This window comes from Talpa occidentalis, unplaced genomic scaffold (genome assembly GCF_014898055.3).
Source record: "Talpa occidentalis isolate TD23 unplaced genomic scaffold, MPIMG_talOcc4v2.1 talOcc4.3, whole genome shotgun sequence".
Classification (NCBI taxonomy): domain Eukaryota; kingdom Metazoa; phylum Chordata; class Mammalia; order Eulipotyphla; family Talpidae; genus Talpa; species Talpa occidentalis.
Genome location: NW_023603184.1, coordinates 124,358,546 through 124,383,800, shown reverse-complemented (window position 1 = coordinate 124,383,800; position 25,255 = coordinate 124,358,546). Strand labels below are relative to the sequence as shown.

General features: G+C 41.1%; 1 protein-coding gene across 1 annotated transcript in view; it reads left to right on the top strand.

Moving 5' to 3' along the window:
- Window positions 1–23,635, top strand: part of MPP4 (MAGUK p55 scaffold protein 4) — a 35,088-nt gene extending 11,453 nt beyond the window's left edge. Inside the window, exons 8-21 of the mRNA XM_037521881.2 lie at window positions 1,376–1,447; window positions 1,899–2,095; window positions 5,487–5,551; window positions 7,311–7,328; window positions 9,257–9,295; window positions 12,325–12,345; window positions 14,944–14,958; window positions 16,334–16,375; window positions 18,376–18,546; window positions 20,291–20,371; window positions 20,782–20,875; window positions 21,264–21,372; window positions 22,279–22,413; window positions 23,226–23,635. Of these exons, the coding sequence (XP_037377778.1) occupies window positions 1,376–1,447; window positions 1,899–2,095; window positions 5,487–5,551; window positions 7,311–7,328; window positions 9,257–9,295; window positions 12,325–12,345; window positions 14,944–14,958; window positions 16,334–16,375; window positions 18,376–18,546; window positions 20,291–20,371; window positions 20,782–20,875; window positions 21,264–21,372; window positions 22,279–22,413; window positions 23,226–23,432 (1,266 nt within the window). The 3' untranslated portion in view covers window positions 23,433–23,635. The remainder of the gene's footprint in view (window positions 1–1,375; window positions 1,448–1,898; window positions 2,096–5,486; window positions 5,552–7,310; window positions 7,329–9,256; window positions 9,296–12,324; window positions 12,346–14,943; window positions 14,959–16,333; window positions 16,376–18,375; window positions 18,547–20,290; window positions 20,372–20,781; window positions 20,876–21,263; window positions 21,373–22,278; window positions 22,414–23,225) is intronic.
- The last annotated feature ends 1,620 nt before the right edge of the window (window positions 23,636–25,255 follow it).

Genomic DNA, 25,255 nt, shown 5'->3' with positions numbered 1-25,255 from the left:
CCCACAGTGTGTGCACTATAAAGTGAGGGACACTTGCTCTGTCTCACAGCTTCCTCTTTCCAGTCCCCTAGACCTTGTCTGTTTCATGCAACTCCTCTCCCTTCCCTCTCTCTCCTCCCCCAGTTCTGGTCCCTGGGGGGAGACTTCCCTTCCCAAGCTTCCCTTTCAGCCCCAGGAAGCCCACCAGGTACCCCAGATCAGCTCGCTCATCACCTGGGTTTTGCCACTGGTGTCTTAGCCGGGGGTGGACAGGGTGACACTGAGCAAACCACCCCTTGCTCTCCTGATGGTTTTATACAACTGAAGCCTTTTAACATCTTCCTTGAGGCAGACTTGGGCTAGAAAAGAAATCACCAGAAGGCAGCATATGGGAAAAGGGATGTCCTTGCTGACCTTGCCACTGTCCTTGGTGGTTGTCGCTGGGGGTTAATGGCTTAATTTTATGAGCCTTTGCTCTCTTTTCAGTCCCCCATTCCTACCCTTCAAACCATTGCTTGCATCACAGACCAGCTGTCAGTAGCCATAGCAGCAAGCCTCCGCCTATCCCCCCTCATGCTCACCCCAAGTGTGGGGCCTGAGGTTGATCACTCAAACTGGGTTCCTGGAGGTACCCTGGATTTCATAGATGTGCCTCAGGGTCTGAGAGGAGGGTGTGTCATAAGGAGTATTAACAAGCACCTAAACATTTTACAAACAACTGGAAGATCTGCATAGGGAACTTCAAGTGCTGACCATGACCATTGCACATGCCTCCACCTCATTCCCTTTGGTGCCAGGACAACAGGGTTGTGAAATTCCTAACTGTGAGAATGAAATCATGTGACTCTCAGTTCTCCAGAGCCTGTCACAGGGGATTCTTGCCTCCCCCAATAGACTAAAAGGTTCTCTGTCTCCAACTGAGGGACTCTCCATTGTCACTAATGGTTTGGGAGATTATCAGTCACCTCAGAAAACTTGGAAGCCCCTCTTCTTCCCCATCATGCTGGGCTGCTGGTGCAGAAACATGTGTTCAGGAAATAATCAATGACCGATGGTATGAGGAGGGAATGCCACTCCAAGATCTCATCTGCTTCCCCAGTGCCTGTGAGAACATGGTCCTGGTGGCAGTGAAATGGGGGGCTCATGGCTGAGGCCAGGTCTTAGTGTGGGATTTTGCAGACCAGTGTCCCCAGAGTCCTACAACAGGGCAGGAGCAAATTTCAATTCCTCCCTATTCCCATTTTTGGGTGGATGTTTAGCTGCTGAGGCCTATAGAAGTCCCTGTGGGAGATGTCACCATTACACCTGGACGTAGAGAGTTGTCATTTCATCTCCCCAACCCCAGTAACCCAGAGAACCCTGCGCTTTATCCCCCTCCAACTTTGACATTTTCTAGGCCATGTCTTGTGGCACTATCATGTTCAAGCTGGTTCCAGTTTTGGATCCTCCTGTTACTAGCCAGAAAATGGTAAGAATTTACTGAAACTTTGTATTCACATACAATAAATCCTGAAATAGCAATAATAATGACTATGTACTTTGCATCATGCTACTGTTTTCTATAATGGTTTGAACATTTGTTCAATACTGTGTTGGGTGTTTTTCATTATTGAGGACATGAGAGACAAATCAATAAATGGATACAAGAGGAGGTGGGATACAAGAAGTTACGAAGGAACATCAAAGAGTAGTGAACATTTTTCAAAAACTTCTTAGAGCTAAGAGATTCTATTCCAGAAGTCACCTTTTCTTCATGACACTTTGATTTAATTCCAGAGGCAACTCTCCTTTTGGTGAGAATGGAGAGGATATATAGGAACAGTGAGTGGATAGGTGGGAGAGACGATTTTAGTCTGGACAAGATTTCTTAGTCGTGGGCAAGGTTTCTTCTGATGGTGCCATTATGCACCTACTGTCAGGTATATGTTCGCGCCATGATGGAGTACTGGCCGCAGGAGGATCCCACCATCCCCTGCATGGATGCAGGGTTGCCTTTCCAGAAAGGAGACATCCTCCAGATTGTAGACCAGAATGATGCCCTCTGGTGGCAGGCCCGGAAAATCTCAGACCTTGGCGCCTGTGCTGGCCTAATCCCTTCCAGCCATCTTCTGAAGAGGTAAGAAGAATCATGGCTCCTGGACTCAGCACTGGGCCATCGGGAAGTAAAATGTCTTCCTGAAGTTTCTGTTTTTCCAGTTAACATGAGCTAAAGAGAGATAAACAGATGGAAGAACACACAACCACACACATACACAGTGGTTTATAAATCCCAAAGTCAACTTGCTGATAGGTCCTAAGCATCTTATGTCCTAAAGGGACCAAATGATCATTTCAGCTGAAAAGAGAAAAGTATTTGGGACTCAAAACTAGACTTTTTTTTTTTTTAGGAAAAGGAAAGTGGTTTAATTTGTTGACAAATGAGGAGGGCAGCAGACTCATGTCTGAAGGACAACCATCCTGTTCTTTGGCAGAGTGCAGGGTTATTTATACAAAGAAAAAAAAAGGGGAGATGGGCTAGGGTCTGCAAAGGGGAGGGGGAAAGGGTCAGCACTGAGATAGGAGGGAGTCAGCTTGCTTTCCCTCAATAGCTGATGTTTAACAACCTCTTCCTTGAAATGCAGGAGGACTTGTTATCTAAAGACCAACCTGTCAAACAAGGGGAAATTATAAGAAATATGGGGAAAAGACAAACTTGTCAAAACTAGACTTTAAAAGGAAGTTCTAGTCCTCTATTAATCTTTCAAATCTGAATTGTCACCTCAGTTACTGAATCTAAACCTTCCACCCTCATCTTTGTGCACTTGAGGTCCAAGGGAGTGGGTATAGGTAAAAAGAAGATAGAAAGATAGAAAGAAATCCAAGACTCAGCCAGTGTTAAGAGATCAAGAAGAAAAGGAGCTGGCAGGGAGGCTGAAAAGGAATAACTAAGGAGGCAGGAAGAAAATCAAGACAGTATAGTTTTCCTGACCAACAATGTCAACTACTCTGGAAAGGATTGAGAATTGACCCTTAGATTTAGCAATATGGAGGTCATTGGTGATTTTGATAAAAGTGATTTCAGCAGAAGCGTGGGGCAAAATCCTAGAGAGTGGGATTTGAAGGAATTGATGACAAGGAGCATGAAAACTCTGAGACGTTTTTGTCTGAAGCAGAACAGAGCAATGCAGAAATAGCTAAAGGGGAAAGTAGGGTGGTGTGAAGATTTTTTAAGATGGAGCAAATAATGCTCATGGGAATTATCCAGTGAGAGGGATAGTTTTTGTGACACAGGAGAAAGAAGAGAATTGTCAACATCTGTGAGCAGGCAAAAGGAGATATAGTATATAAGTAAAGGGGTTGGCCTTACATAAGATCACAAGTAGTTTGTCCACAGTAATAATAACAGCAAGGAACCTGGGGTATGTGGGTACAGTGGAGGGTGAGTGATATGATACCTAAGTTCTCTCTCAACCAGCCTCATTTTCTCAGTGAAATAAGAAACAACATTACAAGCTAAGAGTAAAGGTCAGCAGGAGGTGTTGGAAAGAAGAGAGGAGAAAGCTTGAAAAGTTTTTCTGAGAACTGAGGAACAAGTAGATTGAATAAATATTTTATGGTCAGCTTTAAGGTTCTCCTAAGGATAAAAATCATAAATTTGAAATGATTCTGAGGGCCTCCTGGGGACACAGGTCTACATTAGAAGGAGAGTATGATTTAACAGTAAAACAAGAGAAGGTCAAGGCAGTGATTATAATGCAGGACCATAGCATTTAAGCTTGTTAAGGAGGGAGATGAGGGGTAAGGGTCAGTGGAAAAGAAGTAAGATCAATGGATTATATGTCACGGTGGAGTAGACGGATTGGGGGTTGGGAAGATGGAGGTTTTGGTAGAAGAAAGGGATGCTTGAAGTGGAAATCATGGAGGAATTGAAGTTATTGGTCTTGAATAGGTCTAGGGCATGAGAGTGGGAGGCAGTGGCTGAGAGATTGAGGGCGAGTCATTGGAGAGCAGAAATCAAGAAACGGAGGGGTCGGGGTGTTAGCAGGGATATTTATATGCCTAATAAAGTCATCGATAATTGTGGTAGAATTGCTGGAGAGCTTGAGAGTTAGGTAGGAGTCATCAGGGAATGGCTTCCCAAAGAGGAGTGGGGGGAATCACAGTTAAAGGCTGGGGAATTCTAGGGAAGAAGGAAAATTGTCTGGAGATGGCCAGGGGAAGCACAGTCACAGATAGCACCTCCAGGCCTTGGGGTGAAGGCCATGTGCCCAGTATGCCAGAGCTGGGCAACAGAGCCTGTGCTGACATCCGCGGTTGTTAAATAAGGGTGGTAACTGGAAATCTGCCTCCAGGAAGGACCGACACTAGAGAAACCAGTAAGCACTGCAGCTCAGGCTCCTTTCCCCCCAGGGCTGGCTTACCAGCTCACCACTGGGAGGGGGGGCAGGGTATGGCCCCCTCTTGAAAGGTTCAGGGGACCTTTCAAGTGACTCAGAGAGAGCTGGGTTTTCATTAGAACATGAAGGCACAGGGGCCTCCCCGGTGGCGCAGCAGGTTGAGCGCTGGGCTGTGAGGCTGTCCGCAGCCTCTGCACCGCGGGTTCCATTCCCGGCCAGCCAGGGAAAAACCCATATGGCGTGGCAGACCTCTCCTGCCTCGCCCGCTGCTCCCCTCAGCAGTGTCTTTGGTCTGTCTGCCTGTTCTCTCCCCGCTTTGTCTCTGGTGAATTCTCTCACCCTCCTGCGCGTCTGACCTGTGCCCCAGTTCTTGTATAAATAAATAATTAAAAAAATCTTAAAAAAAAAAAAATAAGATCATGAAGGCACAGGGCAGACTCAAAGAGACAAAGACCTGGGGAGACTCCACAGAAGACTCACTGTGAGTCCCAGAGGGTGTGTGAAAGGGCTTCCAGGCAGGGGCAGGGGTGCTGGGTGGAGCCTTGCAGGAAGTCAAGTCAGAGGATAGAAATGGCTTGAGTTTTGGGGCTAAGGGCAGAAAGTGGTGTTGGGGAGCTGGGTTGGGGGCTTGCAAGGAGCAACAGAAATGGCAAGTTTATTGGATTGTAACCGGTCCCTTACTGCCCTATATCAGGATTAGTACACAAATAAGGACCAGAGAAGGAACTGAAATCTGTATAGCTCTAAAGGAACTGTAGAGAAGGTCAACAGCCTGGGAGGGAATCTAGGCCGCAGATTCTAAACCCGGACCACCAGCAGCAGCAGTCTAGCATGCCAGACGGGCAGGGCCTGTGGCTCATGTTCTGAAATGCTAGGGGCAAGCAAACACATAGATTTTCACTTAAAGTCCATGTGCCTCTGGAAAGATCCTGTGAAAAAGAAAAAAATAATTTAAAAAGTCAAATACATTTGGAGAATGTTTTTGACAATGTGCTTGGCGAGGAAATCTCCCTTTTCACTTAGGTGGAGGTAGAAGAATTCTAGAAAACCTTCTCCTGGTGGATTTCACCTGGGTTGATCTGCATCAATTTTTTTTTTTTTTCCCCTCACAGTGTGTTTCTTTTTGCACAGAAAGCAACGAGAGTTCTGGTGGTCTCAACCATGCCAGCATTACACCCACCTCAAATCAACCATGAGTGAGTATGCTGATACCTCAAACTTAGTGCGTGGAACATGGGGAAGCCTGCTCCCTCTCTCCCAATTCCTGACTAGGAGGGGATCCGCAAATGTTCCCAAATAACCTCTGGCAGCTCTCTGAAGTCCTGACATAGGCGTTCATTCCTCTGAATTTAGAAGACTTATAAAATGGAAAAGTTCTTGTGTTAGTGAAGCCTCAGTGATTGGTTGCTAGCCTAGATTCCCCTGAGAATTCCTCTGCTGTCTGTCTGTATGTCTGCCTGTCCATCTGTCCATCTATCCACCACCCATCTATCCATCCATGCATCCATCCTATGAATTATACACAGGTGTGTATATTGCACATGCATTGGTGAGCAAGGCTGCATAGGCGCACACAACACTTCATTTGGATTATTTGGGGATGGTAAATTTGACACCGGCTAAATAAGACCCTTCAGAAGTGGCCCTCAGGTAGCTTCCTGGAAAGGGTGAAAGAAGGGGATGAGGCCTTAGGAAGAGGGAGCATGGAAGATGGAAGGGCCACTTGGGGACACTGAAGTAGACAACAGCACCAATGCAACAGATTTGCTCATGGCCAGTCCTCAACCACGTTATTCCTCAATTCTCTAAGGCAAAAAGTATTTTTCTATTGAAAAGATATGATGACAAGTATAGTGACATTTTTGAAAGAAGAAAAAACTTTCATAATTCCTTCACACCAATAATATTTTCCTATTATCCTCCAGTGTGGGATACATATTTTACACAGTGACACTAACAGCAACAATGCCACATTGTAATCACCTTTAAACTTAACATTTTTTCAGAAACACTTTTCGTGGTAAAATTTTTGTCTGATATTTTTTTCCCCTGTGTACTGGGAGTTTGTTTACCAGACAAAACTGAAATATTTCTTTAAAACATTTTCCTATTCCATATCTTAAAAGCACGTGACTATGCTAATAAAGCAGCCAATTATTATCTCATAACTAGTATGACCACTAGACCACTGTTTGACATTTAATTTGCTCATGTAATTTAGGTGTGATTTATGTCAGACTTTGGAAAAGTTCATCCTGAAAACAGTTTGTAGCCCTTATCATTATCCTTACAAATCTCTAAGTTCAAGAGCCCCAGGGCTAGAGCCACTGACTTAAATTTAGATGATTAGGTCGTTTCTTTCTTTTTTTTTTTTTAAGCCTTTTTAGCTGTTATAGATGCAGCAAAAATAGTATTATTTTGTATCTTTCTGCTCTGCTTAAATATTATCAAAGGGAAAAAAAATCTCAGGAGCAGTTTACAGAGTCAAGAGGTATAGGCAATTTCATTAATCATGAGTTATTAAAAAATTTGTAGATGATTATTAAGAAGATACTTTCTAAATATTCACTAATAGTTGTCATCCCTTTTTCCCCTTAACCTTCCCTTTCTTTTCTCCCTCCCTCCCTTCTTTTCTTCCTTCTACTGAAGGTATGAGTTCTTAAAATGTGCTGTGTACATTATTTTGTAAGTGAGTAGAAAGCAGCTCTTAGAATTTACTGGACTGGAAAGGAGCAGAAGCAGTTGGATCCGCATTTCCAACAAGCCTTATAAATACATTAGTTTCTATTCACTTATCATTTTGTTACTAAATCTCCACTGAATTTATAGAGACTAAGCCCAGAATATTAATTATTGTCATTTCGGTGCTTTGCTTTTCTTATTGTAAATTAATCCAAGTAACTATAGCATTTCATTCTCTTTGGTTTTCTGCTTCAATCATTTCTCTGTACCCAGTGATTTCTATGGACGAAGGTAAGAAGTAGCATTTGGGGGCCTCCCCGGTGGCGCAGCGGTTGAGCGCTGGGTTGCGAAGCTGCCCGCGGCCTCTGCGGCGCCGGTTCGATCCCCGGCTGCTCCCCGGCCACCAGAGGAGGGTCCCACATGGCGTGCAGACCTCTCCTGCTGCCCGCTGCTCCCCTCAGCAGTGTACTTCGGTCCTTCTGCCTGCTCTGCTCCCCACTCTGCCTCTGGTGAATTCTCTCACCCTCCCGCTCTTCTGACTGTACCCAGTGCATGTATAAACAAAACAAACAAACCAGCAAACAAATAAATAAAGCATGCCTCTATTAAAAAAAAAAAAAAAAAAAAAAAGAAGTAGCATTTGGGCATCTCCAAATATCCTTTCCAAAATCTCCCAGGAATTTGTTGCAGTTTTCTAAATTCACTTCGATTCAGCTACTTATTAAGCTCTTCTTGTGTACCTAGTAGTGTGCTAGTCGTCAATATCCTAATATATAAAAATGTCTCAGTTAAGAGTGTACCCTGAGGTGAACAAACACTCCTATCACTAAGAGGAATAAAAGAGAAGAGATAACATATATAGGCAGCCCCAGAATCTAACATAAGAACACAATCCAAGTTGTGAAACTGATCAACTGTTGTTTCAACTGTTTTATACACAATGTCTAAAAACAACCTAGTATGGAAATTGTTACTGTTCCTAGTTTAGGGATGAAAAAATTGAAATACAGGAAAGGTAAGAACATGGTCAGAAGTTGCAAGTAGTGTATCTGATTTAAACTTTTGTCAACTGGGGGCAAATGGGACTACGACTTACTACCTCTCCCCTTCTCCAGCCCAGATACCCAGATGACTCATTATGATGTCACTCACTCACTCACTCACAAAAGCAAGAAAGCAAGATGCTTGTCTACTTAAGCCTCACCTACCCACATTTTATCCCTGAAACTGGAAAAGGAAAAAGGCACATGAACAATTTTTGGACAGGGCTGCGTCTCTGTGGCTTTTGTGTCTCAGTCTGCTTGGGCTGCAATATCAAGATATCTTTAGACAATTCTCTCCACCCACCTCTTGTTTAATGAAACATAAATCTTCTCAGTGACCCTTCTGGTGCAGTCTTTGCGGGTCTTCAATATCCAAGAAATGCTCCAGTTTCATCCCATACCACAGAACCAGCTGGGTATAAAGCGAGTCTGTACTAACTTTCAGATTATTCTCCCAGGAGTGAAGCAAGAAACCACCTCTGCTACCAACTTGGTCCAGACTCTCTCTCTGACTTAAAAAAAAAAAAAAACAAAAACAAAAAACCCTCCAGTATATCCTAGAAACTAATGAATTCACTGTTGGTATAAACTATGAATCTAGAAAATAATCTCTAAGTGAATATAAAGAACTGAATGTTGTGAAATTCTCAACTGTTTCCTATCTGTGTATTTGAAGCAGTAGAGATAAAGGGAACACATAAGCAAAGGGAGAGAAGAGTTAGTGACATCAGCTCTAAAGGGAGATTACGATATGTGCAGAGAACCACTTTATTTCTGTTCCTTTTCTCCTCAATAAACTTTTTCTTTCTTTAAACAAACAAACAAAAAAAGTTATGTGCAGGAGAGAAATCTACAAAGTTGGTTTGTCGTCATATTGTAAAGGGTTTTGAATATTAGAATGAATGGTTTTCCAAGTTATATTCTTTTATTCTCTTTTATATACATCAATTTGTCCAGCATGCTTTTAAATTTTTCACCATTTTTATGTTATACAGCCTCTCATAACATACTTTTTTATTTTATATATAGCAGAATCTTTTTATATCTCCAAGTGAGCAATAGTTGTGAGAGTAACATCATAAGGTGATCTGCGTTTTAGTGATATAAGTCTATGCATAGAGAATTTTGTTTGTCATAGTTTGTATTCTATTTTCCCCTTTCTATGCTCTTTTATAGAAGATAACATGAAGATTGATGAGAAATGTGTGGAAGCAGGTACCATTTTCTCTTGATAGATTTATCACCACAAGAAATATGAAGTACCTCAGTCCGTAACCAACCTTCAGTTATAGATTATCTAAAGCAAATTCAACCAAAGCCTTTCTGGGAGAAAGTTGTGAAATAACCCCCTTCTTTTTTCTGTGGTCTGGCACTTGGCAGGTAAGCACAACTGTGCAAATATCTCCAGCCTCCAAAAGCACCAACTAGAAAGAGTTCTAGAGAGTGTGTCTTGGAAATGACCTCAGGAGCATTCATTCATTCAATAACATTCAGGTGGGACATGTGGAAACCACTGCTAGACAGCCCTATAAAATCTTGAGCTATTAAAGTTAGAAACAACAAATACATATTTTGTTATTGTCTGACACTATCTTCTGGCAGATCCTAGTAGAGATAAACAGTAGTAGGTTCCATCACAAACTCAATGTCTTCCCTGTTTAGACATGTCCTAAATAGACCCAAATTTTTGTCAAAGAAAGAGAAGTTTATTATCTCCAAGCAACGGAGACAAAGAATTTGAAATTTTTTACAGATTCTCCCCCTGAGTGAGGGGTGTAAGAGGACTTTAAAGGAAAAGGAGGGCAAAGGAGAGCCAAAGGTGTTTTGGTGATTGGGTGTTGCTCGCCATCTGCCGGTCTTCTGAGCGTGTCAGAGGGGGCTCGTGTTTGCACATCGTATGTTCATAGATGGTGGTTCAACTCTTCCCTAGGTGGAGATTTTTTTTTAAATATTTATTTATGCATACAAGAGCTGGGGTACAGGCCAGAGATGCCGGGGATGAGAGGATCCACCAGAGGTAGAGTGGGGAACAGAACAGGCAGACAGACTGAAGTGCACTGCTGAGGGGAGCAGCGGGTGAGTCAGGAGAGATCTGCTGCCATGTGGGTAGCTCCCTGGCTGGCTGGGAATCAAACTCGCGATGCAGTGGCTGTGGATTGCTTCATATGTTGCTTCTTAACCCTTGTGCCACCAGGGAGGCTCTAGGTGGAGATTTTAGTATGATAATGAGACTGTGGTGAATTTCCAATCAGGAAGTAAGACTGCAAGGAGTCTTTTATTGCTCGAAGGGTTTTTTTTGTTTGTTTGTTTGTTTTGAAGAAATACTAATTAAAATTTTTATTTTATTTTATTTTTTATTGAGTTAACGTTGGCTTGCTTGCTTTTAGTGTCGAGGAAGTATAGGATCCCCCCATCAGGTATAGTTACTGAGCGCACCTGTCACCAAAGCCACCCTCTGGATGTCTCAGTTCTAGAGTCATCTTTCAAGCATTAGTTTTCATGTTTGTCCATTCTTACCGGACAGGGGTGGTTGGAATCTGACTATCTTGACAGGCTGAAATATATGGTGTGGACAACATCGCTTTCCAGTAATCAGTTAGGAATTCTATCCACCCCCTGCAGGGAATAACAAATGATCTTGACCCTTTGTTTCCTGGTGTTTTGAGGTCCTGGAATGAATTTGCTACCCATTGTTTTGTTTTCCTACCCATTGTTTTCCTGGTTTGGCAACCACTCCAAATTTTTGAGAAATACATGAAAATATTTTACAATTCTATACTTAATTTTCTCTTGATAATTTGGGCAAAGGTTTTCTGAGTTTGGCGACAGAATTAAGATTGACTTAAGAATCACAAGTGATTTGGTTGAGAGACTAGTAGGAGAGTCTTTAGTCTGGTTTATTTTGGCTTTACATGGCCTAAACTAGTTTATAGATATTAATAAAATTATTAAAGAGATCCCAGAACAACTACAAAATAATGCTGACACTGTCTATTTTTCGAAGTACACACTCTGCTTTTTAAATTTGCAGTAATATTGATTTTCTTTTTATAATTTTAATTAAAATTTTTTATTAGGCATTACATTCATATATTTCAAAATTAGATAACTAATTTTAGTTATCTAAAATTTTAGATAACTAAATTTAGTTATCTAAAAAGAAGTATAATTTTTAAAAGTTCCTCTTTTAAATGTTCAGTTTTTTTTTTTTTTCTTGAGGCAATGTATATTCTCAGTTTCTTCCATATACTCTCCAGACATAATCTGGGCAATGGTGGATATTTTTTTTTCCTCTCCTCCACCCTTATCTTTTGAAAATAATACATAAACCATTTAATGGTATGCTTCATATACTGTTCTGCTCCTGGATTTTACTTAAATTATATCTTGGAGATAAATCTTAGTACATAAAGAGCTTCCTCCTACATATTTTTTAAACAGCTTTATGGTTAAATAATTTATGAGGCATTTATATAATCCCTTATTGGTAACCATTTACATTAATTTCAAAATTTCTTTATAAACAATGCTACAATGAACAGCTTTTTATCCTTTCACACATGTGTGAATATACTTTAGATGCAGCATTGTCTGATCCAAGGGTGCATGCTTTGGTAATGTTGCCATATGCTTCAATTTATTCCTCATATAAATTTTAGTTTCTTAATCCTTAATATCTCTTTAACACACTAATAGAACTGTTTCCTTTGATGAGACAGTTGGCTTATGCCAAATATTTCCCAGTTATCTAAACAAGTCTGCTCAGTCAAATCTTCATAAACTTAATCCTCTAGCTGTGGACCTGACTCCCTCCCAAATTTTCAGGCAGGTCATGTCCCTCCTACACTTGCAAGCCTTCTAGCAGCAAAACTGTGCAATATTCAACAATGTATTGGAGTTTCCTGCAACATTCCACCTTTCCCTTCCCTCTGAGCCTCTTATTTTATTTATTCTATTCTGTTTCATTATTCTTATTTATTTATGTTAAGCCCCTGCTGCACCTCTGTTATCACTACAGGTCTATTGCTTGTTAGCAGGCATCTCATTATGCCATTGCTTATGCATTCCTCATCTACCTCAAAGAGATTCCACTGACTCAGCCTTGCTATAGGAAAGAAAAATTAAAGGTGTTGTGCATGTGGAAGCTTAGGGTCTGGGAATTAAGCTGGTACTACATAGATTTAGTATGAACAGTAATGTAATGACACTTTCGTTTCCCTCCTCCCCCGCATGGGAAATCATAGATGAAGAAATATTTGAATCTGGTATGTAAAAAATGAACATTTGGTACTGATTTTGAAATGTGTATTACAAATTTTGGTATAATTTAAACATTTAGAGATATGAAACAAAAATTGTTTAAATAAACAGCATCGTTATGGAATATTGTAAATTTCACTCTAACCAGTACTTCTTACCAGGGCATTTTGGAACCGTAGGGGGTTGGGGGGGAGGGGGGAGGGCATTTTTTTGACTGTCATATTGACTGGGGACACTACTAGCCTTTGATTGGTAGCAATCAGGAATTCTTGACGACCTGCAGTGTATGAGACTGTGCTGCACAATCTTGAATGTTCTGTGGTCAAAATCTATTATAATATAAATGGGTAGATCTTCAGTACACAATAGGGACAAAAATTTTCACAAGGTGTTAACTTGAAAAGTTCAGAGGTTTAAAAAATATTCATTAAGGAGAGAAATATTTAAACAGAACAGATGTTGCAATGCACTTATTGAACAATCTACACACTTTGTCTATACATACTGATAGTAAATAAACTGGAAAGTGAGGCATCTATACTGAGTCAGTTACTTTCTTTTTATTTACTATGTTATTTGTTATTATTGATGATCTATGGTATCATCAATGGTCTGTCCTTCAAATTAATGTTGACATTATAGGCAAGAAAGTAGACTCCACAGAATATTTTTGAAAAGCTGTCTGTCAAGTTTTGGGGCATGTTAAGATTACTTACCCACTTTCTATCTTATGTTTCCTCACATCCATTTTATTAATTTATGATTGCTTTAACATATTATCCCTACTTTAATTTAGGCAGTTTTCTTCTTTCTTTTCATATATATAAATAAATGTGGTCTGTTACTATTTGTCAGAGCACTTTATTCTAGAGTCCACCTGTTACTTTGTTCTTCTACTTTACTTCATATAAGAAATATTTTCTGATCTCACTTCTTTTAAATCCATGCACTTCTTTTAAATCTTCGTTACAAGTATCTAATAGTATCTGTATATCTAGAGAAGTCATGCCCAAGGATTTCTATTTTGAAATAAAAATAAAGTTGCTTAATTTATATTATAGTTAGAGCATTCTACTGATTTTTAAAATTATATATATATATGGTAGATTATATTATATATGAATTTCATGTAACAGAATAGAGATGTTGCTACAAATATTAACTATAAAAAAGATGACATGGAGATAAAAGGAATTGGGAACAACTCATCTGAATTATATACTCACTATTTATGTTGGCTCAAATTTCCTATTTTTAATTAGATAGTTGGCCTGTTATGGGTATCTACACTGGACTCAGTGTTTGGGAATGATTTAGTCTTTAATTTCTCTGGATTATAGTAATCTTTTTTTGCTCTGTCTGGTCAACTCATTATTTTGCTGGAAAGTCCTCCGAATGCTAAAACTGTGGTGGAGGCCCAACGCTGTTTGCCAGGTGTGTGAAAGAGGAGGCAGTGTTGCATAGAGGTTAATGTCATGGACTGGAGCCAGATTGTCCAAGGATGTATCCTGGTCCACTATTCACACTATGGATCCTCCATCACTTAAATTCTCTGCTCTGCAGTTTTCCCATGTCTGAAATGGGAAGACAATTTGTATAAGTAGTTGTACTGTAAGTACTACCTGAGTGTTAGCTGGCATTGTTATGAAATTTTTTCCTTTGGAGTAGTCAGCAGTTAGCTCTCCAGGAACAGCACTGCAGAGGAAAGTGCACAGCTGCCCTTAGGCACTGGAAAGCACCCTTCTGGATTCCTCTTAATTGAAAGAGTGAGAACTCTCAAGCACATTCTCAACCCATTTCACTTCTAGCTTACTTCTACTTCACATAAGGAAGTTACATTCACTTGGCATGTTATCTAAGTAAACACCCCTTGCCATTCATTCATGGCGCTCAATTCTGTTACTTAGTGTACTTAATGTGCAGTTAAGTTTCTTCACTTCACATCTAAATTCTTTGATGAATGAAGTACCATGTAACTTCCTTGAATTTCTCTAAGAGATGGTAGTAGAGTCTAATTAGGAATGCCATTAAAAAAGCAAAACAGGGAAGATGGATGTTTCAAATGGCTTGAAAACATAATATATTGTGTTCACTCCCACCTGTCTTCAAGAGGCCAACTGCAGTCTGAAATGTGTGTACTACACCCAGGGAGGGGTAAGGAATGAGGACACACAACCAGAGGTGCTGTAGCACCTGCCCTGATGCCCTAGTCCCTTTTCCTCCCTTTTCTCCCCATCACAGGACTGTAGCCATATGGCCCCTGGGATGGAATAAGGCTCAAATAGGTTGCCTTCTTACAATTTCTCACTTTCAAGCCCCTCCCCTCCTCATTTTCTCCTAGCCAAATAGAGAGCAGTCTTCACAATAAAAGGTTTTCAGGAAGCGTCTAGGTAAATTTAGAAAAAGTTATTTAGCCGCAGCAGGGTCAGGTCAAATGAGTTTCAGAGTAGCCAGTTGTGTGGGATCCATTTGCCATGCAGGGTCTTAGCCAAGCACACCTGCTGAGGGTAACCTTTTGTCATTTGTCTTTAATTGATTGTTAACTTGATCTTCTTAAAGGTTTAACTTTTCATGTCTGTTTCTGCATTTACTCAAATATCCAGAGGAACTTTCAGAAGGTAATTGTTCCTTTTCATTTCCTGGGTAAATCAAATAGACTATGTTTAAACTCTTTTAGTGTCTCAAAGTGAATATTTGACAAGATAACTGTTTTTTGTTTGTTTGTTTGTTTAAAAAGATTTATTTATTTATGCTTACAAGAGCTGGGGTACAGGACAGAGGTGTGGGGGGCGGGGTGAGAGGATTCACCAGAGACAGAGTGGGGAACAAGGCAGGCAGACTGACTGAAATACACTGCTGAGGGGAGCAGGGGACTAGGCAGGAGAGGTCTGCTGCACCAAGTGAGTCACCTCCCTGGCTGGGGATGGAACTCATGCTGCAGTGGCTGGCGATAGCTTCATAGCGTTGAGACTTTAACCCCTGAACCACCAGCGAGGCCCCAGGATAACTTTTAAGATAAAAGATATTTTAAGGGTGAAATTAATGATCAAACATTCAGCTCCATAGAAAATATTTTTAAATGAACAATGAAAGTAAGCTTTATGAATAGAGCCTTAAGTAAACATTTCCTTTTAAATGCATTGACATATTAGAAAACTGTTTGTTTATAAGAAGGTGGAATTGATATGGGCTTGTTTTCTTTATATTTTAAAATGTGTGTTCTTTTAAAATGTGGTTGAGAAAGAAAGGTTGTCTGTGTCTGAACAAATGCCATAGTATCTGTTTATGAACAAATGCTCTGTATTCTCTCAGGGATCAGGACAATTGTGGAAGTGGAAAGAAATAGGTTATTAAGAAGGGATTTACAAATTACATATTTAAAATCTTTTTGTTTCAAGTTTATAGCAATTTTCTGAGCCCCAAAGAAAACAGAAACAGGAGGTTAAACTAGCTCTAGACATTTTATAGCCAATGGTCATAGTTTCCCTCACTTTTGTGTCTCAACTTCCTGTCCAGTCAGGAACAACTGGCAGCCAGAAAGAAACTGCCCATTTAATACAGAATGAACTATTTTATAAGGAAGAAAACAGAACATATCCAACAAGGAGATTAAACATAAGACCTGCCTAACACCTTATCTGCACAGTCAAGTGGCTGCTTCTTTTATAAAACTGGTTTTCTTAGGACATGTTTTAAAATGTACACCCAATTTTTATATTTTTTTACTATGCCTCAACATCTTTTTTATGTCTTTCAACAAGTCTAAAGTAGCATTTTGTTCTCAACCACACTAGACAGAATATTTTCAGTGTATGCTAGACTTCCGAAGATGCCAGCAGCTAGTCTGGTAAGATCCTCTCCAGGCTAAGCAAGCAGCTGTGCTGCCATCTACTGCTTAGTCAGCTGAACACTGGAAGGTGATTTCACATGCACATTCTAAGCCATTTCCTTCTTCCTCCCCATGTTCTGCTCCTGCTGCTCTCTGTGTTCCAGACAAGGATGAATTTGTTGGCCATAGTCAGAAGTTCTTTGTCGGTAGGTAAAGATTAACAAGAGGTGTGTCTTGGTCATTACTACGTTATAGTCAACCCTGCTTGACACTCTTCTGAAAGTTGCTTTTGCTTATTGATGTTTCCAAACTTATTCCTTGTTCTGGCTTTCCTTGGAACTTTTTATTGGTCAGTGTTCTGATATATTGATTATTTATTGTAATATTTCCAGTTTCCACTGGATATCTCTTAGTCTTACCTATGAGACATAAATCTTTCATTTTTTTCTTCCAGACTGTTTCATGTATTTACCTAACTCAAAAGAGACCAACTCTTTGGCTAGTAAACTTAGTTTAATGGCCACATTTCCATAATCTGTCAACTGGACAGAATTTTCTGAAGGACCAGGAACTATACTGGGCTTCCTCCTCCATGAGACAGAGGGAGAACAGCAGGGCTGCTGAGTCTGTGACATAGATTGTTGGTTTCCAGGTCTGGATGCACATTGGAATTATTGGGGAGTTAAAAAAAAATGAGACCACCTTATTCTGTCCCATCCAGAATAATTCAACCTAAAAGCCATAGGGAAACTGAGCAGGGCAGGTATCTGCGCTCAGGTGGGTAAGAAGCAGCCTGGGGTGGGGCATTAGCCTGAGCAGGGTGGGGCTGGCATCTGTGCAGGGGTTGATGGCAACAGGGCAAATTGTCAGAGGGGAGGCTAGGGGAGCACACAGCTGCCATCTCGTGGGCTCACAGCCTCTACGGGATGCTCCTCATCTAGCTTGGGCTCTAGCTCTTTCTGCCAGGCTACTCCGACTATCTGTCCCCCACCCTGCACAGGTGCTCTTGCTTGATAGGAAAAGTAAAGGTATTGAGGATAGTTAAGGGTCAGGTTTATCACTGTTAAAGAAGTCACCATATGGAAAGGGGAAGGTGAGGATGAATCCTGTCCTGTTGAATTGGCATTGTAGGTATCAGTGTGAACTCATTGTTTTCAGCACATGTAGACACATAGATGTGTGTATGTGTGTGTGTGCGTGCGTGCTTGCACATATATAGTCACCAGCTCTGTGTCTGAAGGAACTGGAGACAGCTCTGAAAATACCAGGAAGCCCTGTGATTTAGTGGGCAGGTTAAGCAAGATTCTAGGAGTTCAGAAATCACAACTAAGATGTCCAGCTCTGCAACTGATCATGCTGAGTGACCACCTAGCTATCTGGCTTAGTGTTTGAAACTGAAAAATATGAGCAGTAAGCCCGCTCCATCGTTCCCACCTGGGCCAGAGCCACCATCCTCCCTCCCCTGGGGACACTGAAGTAGTTTCCTAACTGCTCTCCCGCAGTCTACCCTTAATGCTTACATCCTCTCCACAGCAACGAACATAAATCAAATCATGTCACACTCATCTCTCCACCAACTGGTGACTTCCACTTCCACTTTGACCACAGGTTAACACGTGGCCGGGGCCCTGTGTGACCTCCCTGGTTTCTTCTCTAACCCATTTTTGACCACTCCCTCCTGCCCACTAATCCCAGCTACACTCCTCAAGCATTCTCAGCACGCTCCTTCCTCTGTACCTATGCAGTTGCTGTTCCCTTAGTCTGATTGCTCTTCCCTCTATTTGCCTCCTTAGCGGGTTTCAATAGTTTATTTAGACACCTGCTCGAGGTGACCTTTTCAGAGACACTTAACTGAACTGCCTACTTGAAGAAACACTCTATTTTTCCCTATCCACCGGCTCTTCATCTAAGCACTTATTTTTATTGTTTATTTTCGTCTCTCTTCCTCCATAAAATGTAAATTTCACAAAGGAATGGGGTTCCTTGAATTGTCCACTGGATCCCCAGCACCAGCTACAATGCCTGGCATATAGTAGGCTCTGGGTGCAACTTAGAGGTAACTTGCAGGGCAAGTTGTTTTTCCTTCATATTTCTTCCTAGCTTCTACCTTCAGACAGACAGACATTAATTAACACTTTGGTTCATTGAAGCAAGAAGTCTTCCTTCTGGCCTGGGTCTCATGCTCTATGCTTTGTTCCCTCCCCAGCTGGTTTCCGCCGCAGCATGCGGCTCTGTCGCAGGAGATGTCACCTGGGCCAGCTGCATGCCAGTGCCTGCTGTGCCAGCAGCCGCTGCAGTGCAGTGGGCGCCCCTTATGAGGAGGTGGTGAAGTACCAGCGACACCCTTCAGACAAGCCCCGCCTCATCGTGCTCGTGGGTATGTCCCATTGACAGTGTCTCCTACTCCCCCCCCACACAAGAAAGTTTTCCTTCTTTAATAGTTGTGCATTGAAATAATGGTAAAAGTAGAACTCTGTATGGCTTGCCACATACACCTTAAAAAAAAAAAACACCGTTTCATATGAATTATAAGTAAAACCTTATTGCATCATACTTTTATTTTTTTAAAAGAATTATTTTATTTATTTATGCATACAAGGGGTGTAGGCTAGAGGTGCAGGGTCTGGGGGAGAGGATTCACCAGAGACAGAGTGAAGAGCAGAACAGGCAGATTGTCTGAAATACACTGTTGAGGGGAGCAGTGGGGGAGACAGGAGTGCTCTGCTGTGCCATGTGGGTCAACTCCCTGGCTGGGGATCGAACTCATGCTGCAGTGGCTGTGGATAATTTCATAGTGCTGAAATTTTAACCCCTTGCACCACCAGGGAGGCCCCATCATGCTTTTTTAATTGTCTACATTGAAAGTGGTAGGCCATGGTGTCGATGAACCTGTACAATAACAAGTTGTATTAGTCTGAGGTTATAATACATTTTTTCCCTTTTTAGAATTTGTCCTATAAGGATTGATGAGTGCTCTCCCAGACAAGATCATTAGTCTGTATCAGAAAAATATCATTAAGATCCACTCCTCCCCCCACCCAAATTTATAAGAACCTTCTTTAGAGAAGTGTCTAAAATCTTTTGGTTTGAGTCTTTGGTGCTAATGAACAGGGCAGATACAGAGCTGGGTGATCTGCTGTTGTGACTAAGATCTTCATGAGGCTGGTCCCTGCAGCGATAGGAACTGATGTCGTGCTGCCGACTTCTCTGTTTTTCAGCTGTGATCAAGCAGGCCCCTGTAGAGCAGAACAGCGTGCCTCATAGTAGGACCAGCTGCATAATATGCAGGGCACAGTGCAAAGTGAAAAATACATGGGCCCTTGTTCAAAAATGATTAAGAATGTTAACACAGCAAATGAAGAGCGTTAAACCAAGGGCAGGACCTTGGGTGTGGGCCTTGTGAGGTGGCACAGGGTTTGTGCCCAGGCAGTCAGCCTTGCCTGCAGTGTGCGTGGAGGTGTTACCCCAACTACCTGTCAGGAAACATGTTTCCGAGGCTACATGTCACAGAACCTGCCACTGTGGTGGCAGAATGACAGAATAACAGAAACTTCCTTTAATGCAGAAAAACAGGCTGCCCAAGATAATCTGAAATAGTCCAGAAAATTCTTTTTTTTTTTAAAGATTTATTTATTTATGCATACAAGAACTGGGGTATAGGCCAGAGGTGCGGGGGGTGAGAGGATTCACCAGAGACAGAGTGGGGAGCAGAACAGGCAGATTGACGGAAATACACTGCTGAGGGGAGCAGACAGGAGAGGTCTGCTATGCCATGTGGGTAGCTACCTGGCTGTCAGGGGATTGAACTTGTGCTTCAGTGGCTGCAGATAGCTTCATAGTGCTGTGCTTAACCCCTGTGCCACCAGGGAGGCCCCCAGAAAATTCTTATAATGTCCAACACTGGGTGAAGTTGGGCTGACAGCTTCCCCATTTCTGAGTGTTGAAGTATAGGTTACTCCACGATCACCAGGAAAATCCCCAAGAATTGTTCCTGGTTGGTCCAGGAAGCTCTGTAATTTCCCTAAAACATTTACTCTGGTTTCTTCAAGAAAAAGATGGAAAATTCTCCCATGATTTTATTTATCCACATCTAATCTCTGTATGTGAATTTTTGTGTTTAGGACCTTCTGGTGTTGGAGTAAATGAACTAAGAAGACAACTTATTGCACTTAATCCCAAGCATTTCCAAAGTGCTGTGCCACGTATGTTTATTTTTCTTACACAGTAGCTAATGTTTTGGTGACACATTCTCTGTCTCTGCAAATGTACTGATTTCACTACACTATGTGATGCTACCTTTGTTGTAAAACTCATAAACAATTTACTAGTGCCCCCTGAGGGCCTCCCTATCCTGGCTTATTACCTATTACATTTCTTGTCTACACCATAAGGACTTAAGAGTTTATAGATTAACTGATTTTGGTATAAGAACTTTTTCTTTCTTATCACCAATTCAGGCTCCCTCTTTTTCACTTTAGCATTTTATTTATTTGTTCGCTTATTTATTTATTCATTCATTCATCATTGGACATCTTTATCCAAATGCATAGTAGTAATAAATCAAAACATATTCAGGGTTCTAAAAGCATTTTCAAAATTCCATTTTGGACAGATACTACTCGCTCCAAAAAGAGTTATGAAGTAAATGGACGTGAGTATCACTATGTGTCAAAGGAAACATTTGAAAGTCTCATGTATGGTCACAGGTAAGCTAGATGTTCAGAATCTGATCCTTGCCTCTGGTTGTTTCACATTCAAAATATGTTCCCTATTCTTATGTAATGTTAAAAGCTTCTGGGCAATTCATCCTTTTGTTTCTGAAGAGTCAAGCAAGAAATTACTGATATACTAGTATACCAGGGCACCAACTCATTGGGATGCTAGGGGTAGAAGAATAGCAAATTTTAGAGAATTTAGAAAAGTGGTTAAGCCCTAGATGTAATTTCTCTCCTCCTGTTGAATATCCACTAATTCTTTTTGTGCTAGCAAAATTCATACATGATATTCTATTCTTTTGTAAATTATCTTCCTGTTACTACCCATGATATTCTACTTACAGAAGGAGTTCTTAGGTTCTTTGTCCCACCTTTGCAGGATGCTCGAGTATGGTGAGTACAAAGGTCACCTGTATGGCACCAGTTTGGATGCTGTTAAAGCAGTCCTTGATGAAGGAAAGATCTGTGTCATGGACTTAGAACCTCAGGTGGGTCTATGTTAAAACAGTTGCCATTTCCCCAAAATAATGAATGTCTATCATCCACTTTGTGTACATGCTGTAGTTTGTAGTGGAGACATTTTATTGTTAGCATTTTTGAGGATAAGAGCAGTTACCATATCTAAGGGCCAGGATTTAAGTAAATGACCAATTTACTTAATATCTTGTGTCTAATTAGGGAAAGAGTCTTGCTCTTCAGACACAAAAATGGAATTGGGCTGGTGGCAATAAAGAAAAGTTAGAATCTTTTTGACCTTATATTAGAGGCATCAAGGCAACATCTTGCAAAGGGAATGAGATGTTTCTTTACACAGGCTCCTATGTTACGGTGTCTGTAGTTACCTCTGAGACCATATGTGGAGTGAAGCAGGAGTGAGCAAGTTAAGGAAGATAAAGAATACGTAATATGTAGATCCTGCTAGTTAATGATCATTGTGTTATCTTTGCATTTTCTGTGGTCATTTAAAAATACAGCTTGTTAAAAAAAATACAGCTTGTTTGCTAAAGAGATTAATATATCTTTTCTTACTTGAGTCAAAACTGGTAGTCAATGTGAAGATGTCAGCAGTCTGCAATGTAAGATTATGGAAAGAGGAAAGGGAAAGGAAGGAGAAACAGAGCTGATCCACCTCAAGAATCTGTCTTTTCCTTGTCCTCTGAGACCATGTATAGATTCTTATCCTCAGATTTCAATACGGGTGTCATAGTAAGAAGAAGAGCCAGGACTTGAATTTAATTTTGATTTGAGAATACCATCTCTTGGTAATATTAAAATGGCTTTTAGAGTTGAGGACACCAGGGCACATGAGATACTCTGGCTAGAAATAATTGTTAATTTCTGGTTAGATTAATTTCTGACTCTAGATTAGGACGTCCTTCTGCTTTTCTCTGTAGGGTATTCAGGTGACTCGAACCCATGAACTGAAACCCTATGTCATCTTTATAAAGCCGTCTAACATAAGTTGTATGAAGCGTTCTCGGAAAAATGCCAAGATGATTACAGAATACTTTGTGGACATGAAATTCAAGGTAAGACACATGGAAATGAATGAATGTGGTTTTATTCCTAATTAAAGAAAATCACTGTATTTTCTCAAAACATCCCTTTGCCATGAAATGTAATTTTTATTTCTAACAAATAATGTACTTATGATTTATTCTTTTTAGTGGATATTATAAATATTAAAATAGTTTAATAAGTGTTGTGAGGCTTGCTGCTGCTGCTTCTTTTTTTTTTTTTTGGATTAGCTTAAAAGTGAAAATAGCCCTCAAGCCACAGTTTGCAAAGTTACATAGAAGTTGGGTGTACACAAACCTGATACTTGTATTTAAATTACTAAGGTGAAGCAATTTTATTTTAAGTGAGTCATAAACAAATCCCTTCAATATCTTTTCCAAAAAATAAATGAATTACTTATTTTATGGAAAAGTTTACTTGAAAGTTTACTTTTAAAATGTTTTGCCAAATACAGTTGTATTATGTATTATGACGTATCTATATATGTATATATATTTAAACATACACAAAAAAGTTTATTAATGATGATGGTAATAATAGAGGGGCCCAGTAATGTGGGATTAATCAGTAAACTCTTCCTGGAAGAGTTTCTCCATTTTACTATGTATGTATGTTTGTATGTATGTTTATGTTATGTATGTGTATGGATCTCTCTCTATATATATATATAGTGTTTAATTAAATTTACTTTAAGCTATTTTGTCGTCACATGCATTCAACCAAGGTACTAAATTTTAAGACTCTGTGAATTTTTACATGTATGTGCACCCGGATAACCATAAGCTAGATGGAGATATTACATATTTTTCTATTTCTCCTAAAGGATGAAGATCTACAAGAGATGGGAAATTTAGCTCAAAAAATGGAGACTCAGTTTGGCCAGTTTTTTGATCATGTGATTGTGAATGACAACTTGCAAGATGCAAGTGCCCAGTTGTTGTCTGCAATTCAGCAGGCCCAGGAAGAGCCTCAGTGGGTACCAGCGACTTGGGTTTCCTCTGATATTGAGGAGGAAAGTACTGATACTTAAGGAGGGTCCTGTTTAATGCTGGAGTTTTAACAATGTTAAAGAGTTTTCCCTTGTTAAAGAGCTCTGAAATGGAGGTTGCATTCTAAAACAGCAGTGTTTACCCCATTATAATAGGTACAACTTTAAAAGCGCTGTAGTTTATGAATTCATCTTATCTGAAAAAAATTATTGCATAAATACATAGTTACCTATTCAGTTTGCAGGAAAAAAGGTTTTTTTATTTTTTTTTCAGTGATAGGTATACGTCTTATTCAGGCTCAGTGATAGGAATACCAAGCATATTCAGTGATAGGAATACCAAGTGTTAAGTCACTGAGTCTTATAAGAATCTTTCATAGATTTCATATGGTGTTTGTAAGATTCCAATCGAAAAAGCTTTCCTGAATAAAATAAGCAGTACTGGATTTCAGAAACTGCATTTCATTTTATGAAGACTCTATTTTATGAAACTGGATTTTACAAAAAGTGCCTACTTGACTAATTTAACAAGAAAGAAGAGTTAATACACACATTTCACACATCACATCAAAGCCTACAGAAATGACTTGGCCATCACTGTTTACGCATCCGACTACAAGGAAAAATGATTCTGACCAGAGCTGTAACAATAATGTTCCTAAAAGTCAATAGTCACATTTATGCCTGAACTGGGGAACGGTAATGAAATCTTAGAGACCAATATTTGACACGTTAAGAATGTTACTCCACGAAGTTTTATTTTCTTCCTTCCCTAAATCTGAGACTTCTATTCGCTTTTCCTGTCGCTAATTCTATTTATCTTCTTCATTATTCGCTAACTTGCTCCATAGCCACACCATCCCTCCACCTCTCCAGAGTGAGTGTTTAAAAAGTTTGTTGTTGTTTTTTACTTAAAGTGATATCTTCTAGAAAACCCAACCAATCAAAATGAAGACATTTTTAATGCTACTTATGTGAACCCGGATTTGATTTCATGTTGGTTCCCCAAATTTGATTTGCCCCAACACACACACACACACACACACACACACACACACACACACACGGCGGGGGTGCGGAGCGGGGGGGGGGGTTGGGGGGGAGAGGCAGAGAGAGACAGAGAAAGTATGAGAACTGTCTGTAATAACAGATCCCATCCCACCCGAAACGTCGGTCCTGGAGGCTTACAGGAGCCGGTCCCTCCTAACTAATTCTGGCGCCTCAGAACGCTTGGCTTTGCAGAGCTCAAGCGGGTGGAAACCTGGCCCCAAGGGGCGGCCGCTAGTACAGCGCCGCGGAGCCCCCGCCTCCAGCAGGCTGTGGCGTCGCGGGGAGCCAGGCTCGGGCAGTCGGCGGTTGCACGACCCGCGGGGAGAGCACCATGAGGCCTGACTCGGGGCTTCAGCTGGAAGCACCGGTGAGCGGTGTGGGGAGAGTCGGCCACCTGAAGCGGCAGGGCGGAGAGTGGGGCCCCCAAGAAACAGCTATGCCTGGGGCGGGGCCTACGCCAAAGACTGAGGCTGGGAAGGGGCCACTCGGTGCGTGGACCGCGCGCTTCGGTCCTCGCGGAGCTTTTAGGCTAGAACTGGGGCGGGGGCTTGAAGTTCGGCGATAGATCGGGGCCCCAAACTCTAGGATCCAGGCGAGAAGCCACGGGTCAGTTTCCTCCGGCTTGAGTGCTTGCCATGTTGCCATGACGACGGCACTTCTCCGCTACCCTGGCCGCCGCGGCGCCGGGGCTGCCTGCTGTTTCCACCCTACAGACCCCTCCGGAGGGCTTCTAGCTGCCCGGGAAAGAGATCGCTTTTTGGCAGGGGAGACTTAATCATGGTCAGCCCTCTAATCCCCCAAATCACTGCAACCAC